The sequence below is a fragment of the Molossus molossus genome, unplaced genomic scaffold (assembly GCF_014108415.1).
Source record: "Molossus molossus isolate mMolMol1 unplaced genomic scaffold, mMolMol1.p scaffold_m16_p_10, whole genome shotgun sequence".
NCBI classification, from domain to species: domain Eukaryota; kingdom Metazoa; phylum Chordata; class Mammalia; order Chiroptera; family Molossidae; genus Molossus; species Molossus molossus.
The window spans coordinates 100,482,820-100,503,168 of NW_023425345.1; the positions used below are offsets into that span (position 1 = coordinate 100,482,820).

Genomic DNA, 20,349 nt, shown 5'->3' on the forward strand with positions numbered 1-20,349 from the left:
TTGCAAGGGTTCTATGTAACACAAAAAACAAATTATAAGGATAATTTAAGTCTTGAGTTAAAATCAATCCATCTCTCCAAAAGTAAGCCTTGCCAAAGTCAAAGCAGAAATCCACCTGGTTCCCCAATGACCCAAAACAAACACTACAGACTACAGACATTAAGAAACATTAGCTCTGGCCGGTTTGGTTCAGCGGTTAGAGCATAAGCCTGCGGACCTGAGAGACCCAGATTCAGTTCCCACTAAGGCACGTGCCTTGGTTGAACTTTGTCTCCCGCCTCAGTCGGGGTCGTGTGGGTGGCAACCACTCGATGTGTCTCTCTCATGTAGATGTTTCTCTCTCTCTTCTCCCCCTCTCCCTCTGGCTCTATCTGAAGATAAATGCAAAAATGTCCTTGGGTGAGGTTTAAAAAATAAAAAAAGTAAACTTTTCAACACTGAGTAATTAACTGATGCTCAAGAATGTCACTTCTTGAAAGCAAGCATATAATCAAAGCTTCTCAACCCTGGAGAGCTTTTCAAAAGTACACTTCCTGGGACCTACTTCAGAGTAGTCCTATTGGGATTTCTGAGATCTCAGATCATGACACCAAAATTTCTTCCCAAGACTCCCAGGTGATTTTACGTGCATCCAGGGATAAGGATTTCTGGTAAAAGTAGAAAGAAGATGAAAGACGAAAAGGAGAGAGAAGCAAAAAGACCTTCAGAAAGTAAACACTAATCATGATTCCTAATTTCTGTGTTTAAAAGTATCCGCTTTTCCTTTTAAACTGTCATAAATTTCATAGTGCCCTCTACTGGTCAGGAAGGGTACCTACTATTGCTAGAACTAGGACAAGACATCTGCAACTTTGCTTTTTGAAAGTGAATATATCTAGAAACAATCAGTAAACCTTCATTTTTTCCCTATATTTTCTCATAATTGTCAAATTGGTTGACAAATATTGTGGTGGCAAAGATGGTTTTAAACTTAGTAACAGGAACAATTAAAATGTGTCATTTCGTTTACATCAAGGTTTGTCAACTTTGACACTACTGACATTTGAACCAAATGCTTCTTGGCTGCAGGGGGCAAACCCTGGATGTAGACTGTTATGTAAAACTCAGTAGTAACTTTTTTTAAGACACAGAGGGCTATTGTTTCAATATAAACTTGGAGTATTTATTTTACATAGTCTTCCTTTAGTACTTTCAGTTCTTTACATGACCAGAAGTCTATATCCTACATGTTGAAGCATGTTTGGCAGCATCCCTGGCCCCTACCCACGAGCAGTCCCGTCTAAAACTGTGACAACCAAAATTCCCTTCTGAACATTTTCAAATGTCCCCAGCCCCTCGAGGGGAGGGGCAATGTTGCTTTCAGTTGCAAATCAACGACTTATTCAATAAAGATGTTTCTGGGGACGTGAGAATGCATAACGATGTGTGGTAGGTAGTACCTCATGGTGGTTTTGACTTACATTTCTCTAATAATTAGTTGATGTTGAACATCTTTTCATGTGCCTGTTGGCCATCTGTGTATCTTCCTTGGGAAAATGTCTATTCAGATCCTCTGCCCATTTTCCAATTGGGCTGTTTTTTATTGAGTTGTAAGAGTTATTTATATACTTTGAATATTAACCCCTCATCAAAAAAATATAAAAACTGATCATTAAAATGTATTTTTAATTAGTAAAAGATGGTCCATTCACTAATTAAATCTCAAAATCTTTAATTTCTGTATATCAGGTTCATAAAGAATAGCGTATAAGAACCACTGTAGTGAAGATTTATCTTTAAATAAATTTTAATGTAACTTGTTTATGGAAACATAGTATGTGTGCATACATGAATGTTCTGACCTGTTTTTAAGCATCTTGTGACATATAAATCTATGCAGTGCACTTTGACACCTGCTGGTTGCTTTAATTTCTCACTTTAAAAACAAGACTGAAATCAAAACCACTGAACTTACACTTTTCAACCTGAAAGAATCAAATAATAGCTATAATTCTAAAGTAGCTTCAACAAAGCCAACAGTATTCTTATAAGTACTAATGGACTATATTGAAACAAGGTAAATAAAAATATCTGATTTTGTACTTAATCTGAAGTGTTACCACTGAACTCCATTACAGATGTTTACTCTGACAGAGGCTACCATGAAGACTACAGTCAAATACTGATGATGGTTATTCAAATTTCAATTTATGGAATACCTTGAATAGGTATTCTAATAGGCTGAACTGGAACCTGCTGTCAGTTTTACAATATTCATTAGCAGCAATTTTTTAAAAGACATAAAAGGCTATTGTTTTAATATAAACCAGGACTTTTAAAATCATCTCTAGCACTTTCAGTTGTCACATGGTCATAAACCAAAGACCCAAATAATTTCAAATGCTGATAATACTTAGGCAACAATGCGCACGTGTCAGTACGTTTAATGTTGTATACATAAAACGATAATAAAAAGATGACTATAAACAAGATGCCGCCCCTCCATTTCCGTGGTCAGCACACTGCGTTACAGTAAACCAAGTTTATGTTCCACCATCAAGTGTGGTTCTCCCATTAGTTCACTTTGTGATGGGTCTGAAAATAAACAGAAACACATATTAAAGATCCCCAGAACAAGATAAATTCAATGATTCCACCACAAGAAAATCTAGAACAAGCAAAACTAATCTCAAGTGACAGAAAACAGACCAGTGGTTGCCTGGGGAAAGGGGGGGGGGGGGGGGGACTGACTGCAAAGAGACCAAGGAATATTCTCGGCTTCCCAGATGCCTCTAGGAACAAGCTCTAATTAAGCGATGAGGCAATCTCTTCATCTAAATTGCAAAACCATTTTCTCTCTATTGTTTTGTGCTCTGTTGCACACACAAACACACACACAAGCATAAATCAGAATTCTAGAGCCAGAAAGTATGAACAACCTTCACTCCTTTTATGGATGAGTCAGTCAAAGATTTTAACTGTAATAATATACCTAAAAGAGCTTTTAAAATTAGTACCAAGAGTAAGCTTCCTTGAGACAAATAAAGCCTATTTTCTTTTTTGCCTCATATTCAACAGAATGAAAACCCCAAAACTGTAAAATCAGTTTGTAAAAATAAATATCCACTCACATTAAAATAAAGATTACCAAGAGTTACTTACTGATCAACTTGGATGTCCCTCACTGGATCTCCCAAGAGACTGGAGGTTATGCTGACTGTATCAGTTCAGCATCTAATCTACCCTCCCCACACTTGCTACTCCACAAAGTAGTCTTAGCAACAACCGATACTGCTACAATTGCTAATAAACTGCCATGTATAATAACAGACATTCAAAATCTAACTTAAATGTCAGCACACAAGTAGAAAGAATAAGCAAAGATGCTTGCTGCAGCCCTGCTTTGTGCTAACGAGTGACAGAAATGCAGGCACCCACCAATAAATGTACCGATGTATCACACATCCTCCAAGATACACAGTACTATACCAGTGTGTTAAAAACTAAACACTAAACAATGCCAAATATCTTCAGACTGTAAGTTTGCTTGAGGACACACAGGAGGACACACGCTAACAGCAGCAGGCAACCAGAGAATGAGGGAGAGAAATGGGTCTGGGGGTAATCATGAACGACCTGAGTTTGGGCTATATTGTTTTAAATTTTTAAATGAACAACAAATTCACTTAGATAACAATTTCTTTTAAACCTGCTGTTTTAAGCTTTTGGCTTTAATAAAATATGTACCTGTTAACAAGTCCCTTGCCCCAGAAAACAGCACACACGTAAGAAAGGCCTGCCTGCGGCTCCAGCGCTGCTGTGCCATGAGCTCACACTGAGACTCGGGCAGGGCGGCGCCTCTGGCTCAGCCTGTTACTCATCTTCAAGTGAGGGACCGCAGTGAACGAAGGCCCTTTTCGGCATTAAGGGCGAATCTATTCCCGACTTTACTACTGCCCTCCTCACATGCCCTTCCCTTCCTTGTAACATGTAGAGATTGTCCTTGGCCAAGCTCTTTATAGATGAGGGAGCAACACCCTTACTGCTTCCGACACGGTACAAAATGTAAACTGGAGAAATATACAGATTTCCGTTGGGTTTAACAATCCTAAAATAAAGTTCAGATGAACAAACCACTCCCTCATTACATACATAAAAATTCCTTCTGGGTCAAAGATGATGTGATGAGCAAAAGCTTTTAAACTTACTAGGGATCAAGTACTTGATGAGGCACAGAGCTAAGAAGACAAATGCCCCAGCTCTCACAGGTTTGCACTTAAGTTAAAAAAAGAAAGAGCCCAGCCGGTGTGGCTCAGAGGCTGAGTGCCAACCCATGCACCAGAGGTTGTTCATTCAATTCCCAGTCAGGGCACATGGCCAGTTGGCAGGCTCGACCCCCAGTAGGGGGAATGCTGGAAGCAGCTGACAGATGCTGATGCTTCTCTCGCTCATCAATGTTTCTCTCTCTCCCTCTCCTTTCCTCTCTAAAAATCAATAAAGAAAAAAAAGTATAGACTTGAACTATCACCTTACTAATTTTAAATGAGGTCTAAGTTCAATAAGTTTAGGAATTCCAGATTTCCCAGCATTCAAAAAGCTCCTTCAGGGAAGATGCTCAAAGAGGAGGCTCACTAGATTTCTGCTCTGTCCACCGCATTCCCTTACTGGACATCAGCAGCCAAACAAAACTAATATAATTTAATCCGGTTGGGTTTTGTGTTTCTCCTGAATTGCTGAAGCATAATTAGCAGAGGCACTACTGGACAGAATTATATTTGTTTATTTTCCTCAGAACCAGAAAAAATAGATGCTATTATTATTAACAGAGAATGCATGTATTGTTCTTACTGAAAAGTTATGTAACTCATACATCATGCAATTATTCAGAAAACTTTGTTAGAGATGACAGATTCTTCTTTCCTATTCACCATCTACAGGAGCGTAAAAATTATCTGGGGGGGGGCAGACATTCTTAAAAGAAAATTTTAATTCTTTTAGTTGTTTTAAAAATTACTCATATCCCACAAACATTGTGAACACTGAAACCACAATCATTGTTTATATTACCTTAAGCATATTGTGTTAGACTCATATATAAGACTTTATCCTCAGGAGAGGAAATGAATGGTGTGACTATAACCTCAGAACTCCACAAAACATTTTTACTTTTAAAACCAGTTAAAACACAATTGCCATTAAATGTGACCTTGTTTCAGTGACTAACACAAGTGAATCCAATCAGTCGTCAGCTTCAATGGGACAAGGGTGCTGTGGGTTTCGTTTGGGGCTGTTGCCTTATACATTATCAGGGTTCCAGAAAAAGTTGTTGAATGACACTTACCATTAAGAATATCTTCAAATCCAATAGTCTCATCACTACCCCTCAAAATATCCAGCGAAAGGTTTGAGCTTGGAAGAAATGGAAGACGCTGAACCTTTGGGAAAATTATGCAAGGGCAAGATTAAAAAAAAAAAATAAGGGGAAAAAACTGTATAATCTAACTTCATGCTCTTCACACTCTTTATTTGTAAAATCCACAAAATTAAATGTCAATTTAACCAGTGGGGAGGGAAAAAAAACCCATTCATTTAGACCCAAACCAAGTTTTTAAAAATTCCTCAAAACTTTACTCAAAAGGGCCCTGGCCAGTTTGGCTCAGCCTACAGACCAGAGAGTCCCGGGTTCATTTCCCGCTAAGGGCACATACCTTGGTTGTGGTTTGTCCCCGGGGTTGTGTGGGTGGCAACCAGTCAATGTGTCTCTCTCACGTCGATGTTTCTCTCTCTTTCTTTCCCCTCTCTCCCTCCTGCTCTGTCTGAAGATAAATGCAAAAAAGTGTCCTCAAGTGAGGATACAAAAAATCAACTTCACTCAAAATGTATAGACACTGAAACTGTACTTTTATTAACATTTAATAATCCTATCAGGTTTTCACATATTTAGGGGCTTTGCTTATGTCCAGGAAACCACAGTATATGCTATCTGATGAAATGCAAAATCCCAGAGCCAAACACTATGTCTAATTTCTAATAAATGTGGAATGATCAAATTCCTAAAGAAATTCCAACTCAGTGACAGCATTATTCTACTTAGTAAAGTGATCACTTCATTTTGTATGTTGTTTTATATTGTTCATTGTACAAAGGTAAGTTATGACCCTTTCAAACTGTAGTGATACTCTGAAATGAGGATCAAACTCAATTGTGGGACTTTAAAAACCACAATACCATTTTGAATGAGTGTTACCATTCTTTTCAAGTATGAAATAAGTAAACCACAGACTGCTACCCAAGTATAGTAGAGAAAGCATGGGCATGGAGAGAGATCTAGATTCCAAAGCCAGGGCTTTGCATGAGTTACCTTATCTGTCTCCCCTGATTCCTCCTCTGTGAAACAGGACCATACCACCTCTGTTGAGGTGGAAAGTACGTATATAGTATAGTCATTGGCACATAGCTGGTACTCAGCAAACTCTAATGTAGCCAAACTAAATTTTCAATTTTAAAGTAATCATAACTTTAGAATCTAAGGAGGCAGTTAAAAGATTTTTTTTCTGCCAAAGAAATGTGTGCAGACTAAAAATATTTTTAATTACTAATGGCCTAGAGTTATTTAAATTTTTGTGGCATGAAAAAATTTCTCCCGGTTGTTAAAATTGAAAAAAAAAAGTGGGGGAGTGATATAGAAAGAAGAGGAAGAAACAGATGGAGCCTGTAAATTAAACCAGATGAAAAGGGGGATGGTAGGTACAGTCTGACCAGAGATACAGACCTGAGAAAGCATCGAAAAGCAGGGATGAGCAGGCAGTGTTTCTATATCCTGACTAGCAAGAACTGCATTAATATAAGGATCAGAAAAAGGGGGCCAGAATTCTGGACAAAGATTTTTGGATTAAAAGCTTAGGCCCAAAACATGACCAAAATGTAACTTGGAATCTGAGAAGTAGGAGCATTAAAAGAAAAGCTAACAATTTTGTATATTATATATTTCATTTTATCTGTTGAATAATCCTAATAACCCACATTGTTCTCACTGCTAACTCAATTTCACATTCAAATCAAACACGTGATCTAAGGCTCAGAAAAGTCTCTAATGTATTCAGTTCTTAAGACTAGCGGTTGGTGGAGCCAAGATTCAATCCAGGTTACTCTGACATAAAGCCTTGCATGCTCTTTTAGAGCTTTATCCCTGGAAAAAGTTCTAAAAGCTTCCAGAACGACAGTGATGACATTTATAGAATTTATTTTAAAAGACACAATTTTGGCCAGGTGAGAAAAAGGAATTCACAGTAGTAGAAAGAACATGTGCAAAAGCCAAAAGGAGAGAGAACCCAGTCAGCCAGGACACTGCAAGCAGCTGAGGAGGCAATGGAGCAGGGTGCAAGGCAAGGCGAAGGCAATCGGGACCAGAGCCACATTAAGGAGGTGGGTTTTACTCTGAGGGCAGAATGAGGGGAATTACTTGATCAAATTTGTGTTTTACAAAGATTACTCTGGCTAGAGAGTGTACGGGCAGCAGGGGTGGGTGTTGCAGTAATCTAGATGAAGCACGGTGGGGGTCAGAACCCATGTTGCTACAATGGTAAACAGAGGTAATTAACTGGATGCTGGGGGCTGGGGATGGGGGGTAAGGTGCTAGGTGAGATAACCAAGACTAATGTTCCAATTTCTACCTTAGGAAAAACTGTTTACATGTGATAAGGAGCATGTGAAAAAACAATGAGTTATTCTGTGCTTAAGTGAAATATGAAGTGTCTGGGGACTCCCATTTGGAGAAGCCTATTTTACAGGAGGTTTATAGCTTAATGATAACTAAAGTCACAGGAACAGATAGGAAATAAGAGGATGGGGAGAGGACCGAAAATGAGTACTAGCCCTAGCCAGTTTGGCTCAGAGGTTAGAGCGTTGGTCCACAGACCAGAGTCTCAGGTTCGATTCCTGGTCAAAGGCACCTGCCTCGAATGCGGGTTTGACCCCTGGCCCTGGTCTGGGTTATAGGGGAGGCAATCAATCAATGTGTCTCTCTCACATCAACGTCTCTCCTTCCCCTCCTACTCCATTTGAAAAATCCAAGGAAAAATATCCTGGGGTGAGGATTTAAAAAAAAGAAAAGAAAAGCAGCTCACCTTGCAGAAGCACACTTAGGGAGAGAGAAGTTGCTATAAAGAAGTTTGAGACTGATATAATTTTTACTTTGTTTAAATGACAGAGGTTCAAACATAAGTACATGCTGCTGAGTTCCAGCAAGCAGAGAGAGGTTGAAGATAATCAGCTATAGAGAAGATCCTTGAAAAAGGAAGTCCCTAGCCCTGGCCAGTTTGGCTCAGCGGTTAGAGCGTCCACCTGCGGTCCGGAGAGACCTGGGTTCGATTCCCGCTAAGGGCATGTACCTCGGTTGCAGTTTGTCCCCGGCCCTGGTTGGTCGTGCGGGTGGCAGCCACTCGATGTGTCCCTTTCACATCGATGTTTCCCTCTCTCTCCCTCCCACTCTGTCTGTACAAAAAATGGAAAAAAGTCCTCCGGTAAGGATTAAAAAAAAAAAAAGATAAAGAAAAAGGAAGTCCCTAAAGTAGTGGGATGTGAAAAATCCAGAACACAGGTTGGGGCACAGTTCTCATGTTCCTGGAAGGCCACTTCTGAAGATCTTATACCTGAGCAACAGGTACACTCAGGAATCTACAAACTGCCTACTTGAGAGCTCCACCTGGAGGGTCCCACAGGCATCTCAAATTCAATGAAACCCTCCAAAAGAAGGTTTTCCATTTAATGGCTTCTTTTTTCTCTATAAAATAGGAATCAAGATCATAGTCTAAAAGGGGAAAAGTAGAATAATAAATTGTAGTAGAGAAGGTCAGGTTTGTACACCTGGTATTAAAATAGAAAAGCCATTCCAACTGGTATCAACACACATGTCGGATGCATACATAATTTACATACATACACTCACCTGTTGCACTGCCTTGAATTCCATTTGCAATTTTAGTGGAGCAAACAGACCCTGGATGTTTCTCAGTGTAGAAAAATTCATTTTATCTTGGTTGAGCTGGAACTATAAAAGACAGCAATGCATTTTATTTTTATTTATTTATTGTTAATCCTCATCCATATTCTTTTTATTGATTTTGAGAAAGAGAGAGAAACATCAATGTGAGAAACAGCAATTGGTTGCCTCCCATACATGCCCTGACTGGGGGGATTGAACCCTCAACTTAGGTATGTGCCCTGACCAGGAATCCAACCCACAACCTTTTGGTGTACAGGACAATGCTCCAATCAACCAAGCCACCTGGCCAGGGCAGCAATGTAATTTTAAGTGCTACACTCAACATTCTGCATCCAAAACAATTAGCAATGATACACATGTAAGATGAAGAATTTTAATACACACAACTGAAATAAAAACAAAGTACTTTCACTCGCTTCAACAATTTTTTGGATATAGATGTCTGTATTTTTTCTAGCATGCAGGTACACTTCACCAGTGTGAAATTATCACCTAAAGTTTGGATTTACAAAACTAATAAATTAAGGAATATTGCAAAATTATATTCACAAAGCATAGTCACATTTCAGTACTCTGGGTTATAATTACCACAAAACTGGTAGAGCAAAGAAAAGGTATAAATAATCTGAGATCCAAAAACAGTTACTTACATACAATGACAAAAATTAATAGTGAATTTCTAAGTATGAAAGTGTTCATCTCAAAAGATTTCATAAAGAAATAATCAGATCCCATATACCTCCCTATTAATTAAACTACAATGTTTAAACTCCACTTTTGGAAATAACCGATTCTGAAGGGGGAAAAAAAACAAAACTCTGAATAATTTGTATTGAGTACAACTAAGCAACTTTTTTCTGGAATCATATTTTTATTACTTCTAAGAAACTTTTATCACAATTTATGTATTTCAGGCAAAATGAATTAACCTAACTCATGGATTCTAAAACATACAGTTTCCCAAAAAGGCTCTTAAGAATTATGTTTATGATATTCAAATAGACTGCCACACCGATCTGTCTGAGCTAATGAGGTAAAGTAACCTCTGTGATTTTTTTTTTCTTTATTGATTTTAGAGAGGAAGGGAGAGGGAGAGAGAAACATCAATGAGAGAGAACATAGACTGGTCGCCTTCTGCATGCCTCCTGGGCATGTGCCCTGACCAGGAATTGAACCAGTGACCTGTTGGTGCATGGGTCGACGCTGAAACACTGAGCTTACCAGCTGGGCTGACCTCTGTAATTTTTTACTACACTACACTTTTCTTAAGATTTTTTTAAGTCATCAGTAAAAAATGTAACTGATCAAAAACCTACTGAAAGATTAGTACTCACTTGAGACATGATCTGGGGGCACACATAAGAGGCCTGAAGGTAATATATCTAGCAATATGGTTTTTAATTACTTTAGCTTAACAGCAAAATTCTGACAGATGGTCTAAATTTTGGTCCATATGTAAGGGAAATATGCAATATTTGATTATGAATATATGACCTGATATTCCTTTTTTTTTTTTAAATCCTCACCCGAGGACATTTTTGCATCTATTTTCAGATAGAGAGGGAGGAAGAGTGAGAGAGAAACATCAACATGAGAGAGACACATCAACTGGTTGCCACCCACATGACCCCAACCACGGCCAGGGACAAACTGCAACCGAGGTAAGTGCCCTCAGCAGAACCGAACCTGGGACTCTCTAGTCCACAGGCCGACACTCTAACTGCTGAGCCTAACCGGCCAGGGCTGACCTGATATTCTAATTGAAGGGTTTCCTTTAAATACTGTTTATCTTCATAATTAAATAAAATTTATGTAGAAACATTCAATTTATAAACTTTGATAAATATACCCACCCTGTAATGTGATATCCAACTGTAATTACCAATCAACATATACTTAATTATTAGCAACCACATGCAAAATTAGAATTAGGCTCTATGGCAATAAGCATCAAAACAGAAGAAAAAGCTACCCCGGAGATAGACTACATATATGTTATATACTCTGGCTGGGAAGATATCACACATAGATCAGGGCTTCTCAACCCCTAGCACTACTGACATCTTGGGCAAGATAATTCTTTGTTGTAGTGGGTGTAGACCGTCCTATGCATTGTAGGATGTTTAACAGCATCCCTGGCCTCTACCAAATGCCAGTACCAAAGAACCTGACTCCAGGCACCCTTGTGACAACCAGACATTACCAAATGTCCCCTGGGGGTGTGTGGCAAAATCACTCGTAGTTGAGAACCACTGGCATAGATGATGGTCACCTTCATCACTGCAGTTCCTAGCATGGAGAGCTACTATAAGCCAGCATATGCTGAGGGATATGCTATTACAGTAAACTCTTGATTTTAGACTTCAATTTAATGAACTTCTGATTTAACAGACAATATTTCCAGTCCATATGTAATATGTGCAAATTAACACCCTGTCAATTTTAAAATGCTTTAAATCAAGATTTGATTATAATTAAATTAACAGGTTATTTTCTGTTATTATTTCACTGCTATTTTAAAAAATTTTAGTGAATAGGGAATATATTGGAAAAAACACTATAGTAATTTTGCCGACATAAATAAATATTACATATCTACAACTATAGTCTACATATTTAAATCCAAGAATCACCACTTTGTTGCATGGTGTGACTTTCTGCAGTGGTTTAAATGAGTGTGGGGGCCAATGTTCCAACGGTAGGCTAAGCTATGCCCTACCCATGTGCATCACGGTGACTGGTGAATGCACACATTTACTAGATCTATTCAGTATAAATTTAAAATTACAGTAATATATATAAAAAACTTCTCTGTGAAATTAAACTTTTAACATATATTTAGTTTTAATTACACAAAAGTAAAAAAATTTTACTTATTAAAAAAAGTAAAAACAGGTAAACAAATTAACTTGTCAATGTTCTACCATATGCATTCGGAAAACCTAGTTTATTATATAAAAAGGTTTTATTATATAATAATAAATAATTATTTATTATTATTTAATGGACACCCCTTGACATAATTAGTCTGTTATATCAAGGTTTTACAGTACTAACTCCACTTCACTGATGAAGAAACCAAGACTTAAAGAGAGATGAAGCCACTTGCCCAAGCTTACTTAGCTAGTAAGTAGTATAATACCAAGAATTTAAATCTCTATATAGTTCAATTACACAACCCATGCTAAAGGACTTACTATAGATAATGAGTGCCACAGAATTTCAAGGGAGAGAATGTCATTAGCTGGTTAAGTTAATTAAGACAACAAAGAGACAGTAGATGTAAGCTGAGTCTTAGGAGATCCATAAAATTTGCCTGGCCAGTGACGCTCAGGGAATTGAGCATTATTCCACGGACTGAGAGGTCCCGGTTCGACTGCCAGTCAGGGCACATGCCTGGATTGCGGGCTCAATCCCCAGTAGGAAGCATGCAGGAGGCAGATGACCAATATTTCTCTCTCACATTAATGTTTCCCTCTTTCTCTCTCTAAAAAAAAAATCAATAAAAATATATTTTTAAAAAAAGATCTACAAAATTTTTAGACTCTTCACCATTTTGGTCAGTCTTATTCAGATTGGTCAGTTTCTAACATGTATTGCTCAAAACTGAACCAATATTCCATATCTAATAACCAAATTAATACTTAGGAAAATGAAGGGTATTATCTCTCTTGATTTGAGCTCCACCTTATTATTAGTAAAGTTCAAGATTGCATTAATTGTTCTTTTCAGTGGCTAACATAATCTGCTAGCTTATAATGACCATACAGTTGATTAAAGTCAAGTTTTATGTAACAAGTCAGGTTTACACCATCTAAATGTGTGTAATTTATTTTTTTGAATCCACATGCAAAACTTCACATTCTCCTGTGTGTTGTTTTTTTTCATTTTTGGCTTAGTTCCTTTGATCTATTTTGTTGTCTGTGATATAGTTTGGTTAGTCACTAAAATGAGCTATCCTTATCAGCTTTTTCTCCCATAAACCTAATTTACATGCTTTCTATGGTTAGCTTCATCTTTGAAAAACCCTTGGCCTTCCTACGACTTCTGAGCATGAAACCAAAATGCACTTAAACAACTAAGAGCCCTTTTATTTTCTCATCTAATTTGAACTTCAATGTCACCATTGCATTATTTGTTCTACTCTTTCTTAAACAAAGATCTTTTCTCTTGCTAAAAGAAAAAAATGCAACAGGAATAGGTCAGCTTTCTGGGTAACAGTACACATCTTCCCCCAAGTAGTAACTCTCTTCTTGCTCTGAAAGTCTATTTAAAAACCCTCTCTGCTATCTAAAGAACATTTGTACAGGCTATACACTCTCTGATAATGACCTTTCTTCATCTATTTACCTAGAGAACATTGGTCTAAAACTATAAAAATGTCCCCTCCTTTATGAAGCCTTCCACAATCCCAAAGCACAGGTGGTGTCTCCATCCTTGGTTCTCTAAGCATCTTATGAAGTCTCTATCCACTGCTTGTCCTCCCATTAAACTTTTAGCCCCTTAAGTTTGGGGATTATATCAAATTCATCTGCATACATACTATGCCCAGTAAGTGGATATGTCCCTCTTAACTTGGGAAAACAAGGCTTGAGAAAGAGGTGAAGGCTAGAGATAGGGATTTGGAGATCTACATCAAAAAATGACAAGAAAAAAATATAAAAGAAAATGGGATCATAAAATGAAAAAAATCAGTGAGAGGAATGGAGAGGTGGATTAACCTTTAGAAACATTCATAAAAAAGACAGACTGGAATGTGGAGAAAGGAACTTAGTGCAACACCATAAGGATAATTCAAAGCCTACTCTACAAAAATATTGAAAATAAGGCCTCATACTCTTCATGGTCAAATACTCCACACCAGAATTATCTTAATAAATGAAACCAAAAATGTATTACTGAAAGTATTTTTCTACTACAGGACAAAAATAAATATACTGTTAACATACTTACATTTTTTTCTGATAATTCAAGAGGATGACTGGGCAAAAGTTCATTTTTCACACAAGAAAAACTGAAAATAAACATTTAAAAGAGAGATTATATATCACTCAATACTTAAAGCTCAAAATCATATCTATCAAAGATACAACTACAATGGAATAGCACAAGGGAGTATTTTGGGGAGGATGAAATTTCTGTATCTTGACAGGAAATGATGCATGTATTAAAATTCATATAACTACCTACCCAAAAGAAAAATGAACTCAAATTTCAAAAAGTCAAATTTACTGTATGCTGTTTTAAAATGCATCTATTATACTTATAGTCAAGACTTCAAGAGAGATCCCTCTAAAAAATGGTGTTAAATGATGCCCTGAAATCTAGAAGAAACTTCATAAGGTGTGTTTTTTACTATTACTCTTATGACATGCTTTTGTATTATATAAAATATCTAAGTCTGTTCTGATCAGATCCAATGTGTATTCAATATTTACTGTACCTTTAATAATACATGTCAAACAATATGTTTGACATTTAATGAACACCTCCTATGTACAAAATACTATGTTAGATTGATACATAGCTTGAACCGGGCCACTGGTCTTTATTACACTATATATATAAAGATGAATATCTTATTATCCAAAACAGGATTTGAGAACTGAAAGAAACCTTAAAAATCACACAATAATAATTTACTGAATGTTTTCTTTGAACAAACTATTATCCTAAAAGTGGAATTTGAAAATGGTTCTGCTTATGGCAATCTTACAGTCTAACTAGAAAAAAAAAAAAAAAAAGGAGCATTCATGTGAAAAAAATAAATACATAACAAATCATCAGGACTTGGTTACTGGCTACTTTATAAATTTGATTGTACTTTAAATCAAACTGTATCTCTAGTTCCAAAGGCTATATGCTGCATCTTTCACTACAAAATGGAAAGACAAAAATGAGACATTATGTCTTTCCGTAGATACCATTAGAATGCCATTCTATTACATACAACCTAAATACCTTAAAATTAGATATAACATTCAGAAATTCAAAACACAGAATGCTCACGGTGGGGAAGACATTATTCTTATTTGTTAAGCAGAAAAGCAACCTGCCAAGAGCTGGTACCAGAAATTGAGACCTAAACATATGGAAACATAAAGGAAACTGAGGAAAGGACTGTAACTGTGTGCCAAAGCTAGAAAAGAAAGATAATAGCAGCTAACACTGACTGCTTACTAATGTCAGGTACTGTTCCAAGTATTTTTCATGCACTACTAAATCATTCCTCAAAAAACATATATACTATTAATAGCCCTATTTCAGATGAAGACAATGAGACATACAGCAATTAAATAACTTGCCCAAAGGCATGCATTTAGCAAATAGCAAAGCCAGGGTCAAATCCAGGCAGCCTGAGTGGAGTCTAAGCTTTTAACTGCTATGTTCTAGTGTCTTCTCCCATAAAGTGTATCACTCCAATAGTTAATAAGTTAATAAATGGCTCTCCAAGTTATCAACAGCAAAGTGAAGAATCCTACCAAATCATGCTACTGAGTACTGTCTCCTGGGAGGATACCCTAACCTGGGAATCTACTACTCTGATAAAGCACTTCTTCGGCTACAGAAAACATCTAAGCCTCTGCTCCCTTCCTCCTCCAGTCTAAGCTATATTACTTGCTAACTTCTAAATTAAATATATATTGAGGGCCTAGCAAAATATTTAAAGAATATCGTGAAAAATAACTCCCCAAAACAAAGCCCAAATCACAACTCTCCATATACCCTTTTCGAAGAAGATCATGATTTTCAAAAGGTCCACTTGCGGATAGCTCAGTAACTGGAATACTGTCCTTTAGCTGAGATCCAAGTCCTCTGGTATTCTATAACACAAATGAATAACATTATTAAATGAAAAAAATTCAAAATGCCCATACTGAACATCTAAGTAAAAATCATGGTTTAAGTACTAGAAAGAAAAAAATAAGGTCTCTTTCCTCAAAGAGCCTAGTTTAGACAATCACAATGAGCCTTACTTAGCATTATGCTAGAGCAACACACATGGTACAGCGAATAATATCAAATTTGGAGGTAGAAAGGATTCCTGAGTCATTTCTGAATGCTGTCAGATCAAAGGGCATTTCAGAAAAAAAAAGAACAAGGGTAAAGGTATAAAATTATAAATGATCAAGTGAGTAAGACAGAAGCAAAGGCTGGCAAAATAAAAAGGCTTTGGTTTTATTCTGAAATGGATACAGAGCCTCTGAAGGGGTATGGCATGATCCGATTTACTGCCATGGGAAAGATCCCTCAGGTTGGAATGATAAGTACGGAATGAAAAAAGGACAGAATCTTGGGGAATACCATTCCTTCAGGACAAGGAAAATGCACAAGATGATGGAATTAATAATGAGCAGAATAGCTAGAAGAGAGTGGTCACAGAAGTTAAAAAAAAAAAAAAGGCAGGTGGGTGGACAGGATTTCAGAAAGTGGTTTTTATAAGAAAAATAAATGTATCTAATCAGGAGAGTGTCAAACAAAAACAAAGACTCTGTATTTGGTTCAGGTAAACTGCTACCCTATGCCCTGGACAGTTTGGCTCAGCGGTTAGAGCGTCGGCCCGCAGACCAGAGAGTCCTGAGTTCAGGTCCCACTAAGGGCACAAACCTCAGTTGCAGTTTGTCCCCAGCCCTGGCTGGGGTTGTGTGGGTGGCAACCACACAATGTGTCTCTCACGTCGATGTCGCTCTCTCTTTTCCCTCCCTCCTCCTCCTGTTCTATCTGAAGATGAATGCAAAAATGTCCTCAGGTGAGGATTAAAAAAAAAAAAGTCACTCTATGCATTTATACAATAAATCTTTTATTAATATGTTTTTATTGACTTTTTTTGAGGAAGAGAGGAAGGTAAAAATAGAAAACATTGGTGTGAGAGAGAAACACTGATAGAGTGCCTCCTGCATGTCCCCTACTGGGGATCCAGCCTGCCACCCAGGCACGTGCCCTGACCGGGAATGGAACTGGGACCTCTCAGTCTATGAGACAATGCTCAATCCACTAAGCCACACCGGCTGGGCAATTTATACAATAAATGATTTAATCATCAAATATTTATTAAGGATCTACTATATGGTAGGTACTCGGCTAGATGCCAACAATACATGTCTACCTTCCAGGGCTTAGCCTGATGAAGACACATTAGACAAGCAAATGAAATGTGATAAAGGTTACAACAGGTAAAACACAAGATGCTGACTTTAAATCACTAGCTGCTCAAGTTCAATAATATCCTTAGAATTCTGAAAAAAAAGATGTAAAACAGCTACAGATAGTTTGGTATTGGTGTTATACTGTTTTAGGAGAAACTACTGAGAAACCAGCTTTTTTATTAATTTCTAAAATAATTTGTATATTTTATTTGGTCAGGTATTCTATCCTGTCCAGCGTTTCTTCAACCTATCACCCTAGTCCAGGCTCTCCCACCTGAATAACTTCCACAGCACCCGACTGGGTCTTACTGCCTACACACACTTCTTTCTTCCAATTGTGCATATCAAGGTTTTCCTAAAATATACAATCTCCCTCACAAACACTGTTAAGAAAAAACCTTTCACTGGTTCATCAATGTCTTGTCTGAAGAAGAAAGTCCAAGGTCTTTAGCCTGAAACCCAAGAAGCTGCACAACAGGTTTCAACTCCCTCACACAGAAATCATGGGGTCAATCAGGAAACGGATCTGGAACCTAGTGTGGACTGTCACTAACTATGTGCCTGTGACCAACTCACGCAACCTCTCGGCCCTGTTTACTCATCCTTCCAGGTACCTTCCCCAACGTACATCCTGTTACTTTTCTGCAGGACATTCTCCTCCCAGACTGCTCCACTGTAAAGTGACAGAAGGAAAGTTTCTTCTACGCGAAAGAAACGGAATTCTCATCTCTGTGTTCTACTGTAATCACCTTTCCAATTACCTTCTTTAAATGTCAGGATGGGTACTTGATATTTCGAATAAAGTAGCGGAGGAAAACACATCTATGAAACACTGTCTCTGGTTACACTTCAGAGTGTTTATAAGACCTCTTTACAATGAGCAGCGGTTTTCCAGATCTGGAGGGCCTAGCAACAGTACCGGTATCAGAGGTGGTGATTCAGGGGTCTCCCAAACATCACAACTTTTAAGTTAAAAAGAGAAAAAGAAACGGGGCAAGGGATGGAGGAGATGCACTAACAATGCTGCCAAACGGGAAGTAGCAACCGCCTGGTCTTTTCTCCCCTCCAACATCTGGCAGAACACAAGCTCCCCAAACGCTTGTAGAGTGAAGCTAAGCGGTCAAAATGCGACCTTTAGTTGTGGGTTTGTGATGAAGTCGGCTCTAAGGGTCGGGGTAGGCGAGGAGTTTGGGGGCTCTGGGCTCCCAGAGGGTCTCCCCTCGGGGGCAGGGCAGCCGGCAACGCCACACCACAGAGGGCTGCACTTTCGTACGTCCTTTCCGGCTCGCGCCCCCTACGAGGAAGGGGTCGGGGTCCGCTGGGGGACCTGGGGACAGGGGGACACAACCCGAAAGAGAAGGAGATGGGAAAGCTTGAAGCCGAAGCACTGCCCGCGGGACCTGCACGGGAGCCCGGCCCGCGCGACAGCCGCGAACGCCCAACCCCATGACTCGACACATCCTGGCGCCTGAGGCCGGTCTCTTCCTCCCGCCACCGGGGACCAGCCAGGGGCGGCGGCAGCCGGGTCCTGCCGGGCCGCGGTCCCAAGTGCGCCGGGAACTCGGGTCGCCCGGGGGCTCACTCACCATCTTCAGGTCGCTCGGCGGAGAGCTTCTCAGCACGGTTACCGTCAGCCAGCCCCGCCGCTCACTTCCGTTTCCGGGGTTGCTCCCCCCACATCCGCCGGAAGTGCGTCCGTCCGGGCGAGGAAGGAAGGAGGGCGCGGGACGCCTGGAGGGAGCCGCGCGGGGCCGGGGCTCCCACGCCTGCAGTCTCCGGGGACCGGGGGCCGAGGGCGCAGCGTGGGTGTGGCTGGGGGAGGCGGGTCGGGACGAGCTGTGCCCCGGAGCGGGAAGACGCCGACGTGCTTCTGCGGCTGCATCGCCCTCGTCAGTACAACACCTCTTGGATAGATTCCACGCTTTTCAGAAGGGTCAGCGAGGTCCACGTGGGACGAGTGATTGGCCTGCGATCGTTCAGCCAGTGGGGCAACACTGGAACACGAGGCTTTTTAAGTGTTCTTTTAAAAAATCATATACTGAAGGCCTGCCACGTTCAGGACCTTGTGCGGAGGCCAAGAAAACCAGGGAACCAGGCTGATGTGGTTCCTGAGCGAGCGGAGCAGAGGAACTGTTGGGGATGGGAAGGGTGAAAACGAACTATGATAATCACTGCCATATATTGGACTTTCACTATACAGTAACACAGTTGTAAGTGCTTTACATGAACGATTTTCTTTAATCCTTCCAATAATCTTTTGAAGGAGGTACTACTATTACTTCAATGTTACAGGTGAGGAAAGCAAGACAGAAAAGAGGTTAAACAAATATGCCCAAGGAGCCCTAGCCAGTGTGGCTCAGTTGGTAGGAGCTTAGTTCTGTATGTCAGGGGTTCATTTCTGGTCAGGGCACATACCCTGTTGTGAGTTCCGTCCCTGGTCCCGGGTGGAGCACATGCAGGAGGTGACCAATCCATGTTTCTCACATCCATGTTTCTCTCCCCCTACCCCCAAATCAAAGATGTCTTCAGGTGGGAATCAAAAATATTTACAGGGGTGAGCAAGAGTAGGTTTACAGTTGTAAGTATGCAAAACACAATTTATTCTTGAATTATTATATATTATTGTATTATTTGTTAGTATTACAACTGTAAACCTACTTTTGCCCCACCCCTGTATATTTGCCCAAGGATTATGATCCATTGTCATAATACCGTACTGTATTGCCCAAGAAATATACTGTGATCTCGTGCTCTGTCACCATATGATGGAGCTAAGCTAAGGCAGGAATCCTCAGGCTGATAGCCAAAGAATAAGAATGAACTAGTTTGAAGTAGCAGAGTATATGAAAGAATAGTACTGGCAGATTTGCTTGTGCAGAAGCTGAAGTGGGAAAGGTTTGTGTGGCTGAAGTAGGGAGACAGTTGTGTGAGATGAGGCTATAAGGGGATGGAGGCAAGTTTATTAATGGAGGCCCTTGTGCACCAGATTAAAGCCGAGACTTTATCTTTAAAAAACCATTGCAGGATTTTAAGGAAGGAGCTGATCGAGTTTCATGTGTATATCCACTGCCATGGTCTTAAAATCTTAAAGTTCTTCAGTAACCCTGATTTTTTTTTTTACATGCCCCTATGCCCCTAGTGGGAACTGAACGCGGGACTCTCTGGTCCACAGGTTCAGTTCCCAGATTTTAAATACTCTGTACTGCTGTCCTTGTGTGT

At 39.3% G+C, this 20,349-nt stretch overlaps 1 protein-coding gene across 1 annotated transcript; it reads right to left on the reverse strand.

Annotated features, from left to right (window-relative positions):
* Positions 1-1,694: 1,694 nt before the first annotated feature.
* Positions 1,695-18,895, reverse strand: LOC118624665 (proteasome maturation protein). Its single transcript, XM_036253082.1, has 6 exons — positions 18,717-18,895; positions 15,710-15,807; positions 13,937-13,997; positions 8,927-9,028; positions 5,321-5,414; positions 1,695-2,574 (listed from the first exon to the last, which is right to left on the reverse strand). The coding sequence occupies exons 1-6, from the start codon at positions 18,717-18,719 to the stop codon at positions 2,507-2,509; spliced, it is 426 nt and encodes a 141-aa protein (XP_036108975.1). The 5' UTR covers positions 18,720-18,895; the 3' UTR covers positions 1,695-2,506.
* Between the last annotated feature and the right edge of the window lie 1,454 nt (positions 18,896-20,349).

What these genes read in the sequence shown, in the direction of transcription:
- LOC118624665 (XM_036253082.1), bottom strand. An exon ending in CATGATCTTCTTCGAAAAGG is followed by an intron (nt 13,998 to 15,709) that starts GTATATGGAGAG and finishes GTTTATTTTCAG; the next exon opens with TTTTTCTTGTGTGAAAAATG. An exon ending in AATTCAAGGCAGTGCAACAG is followed by an intron (nt 5,415 to 8,926) that starts GTGAGTGTATGT and finishes ATTTTCCCAAAG; the next exon opens with GTTCAGCGTCTTCCATTTCT.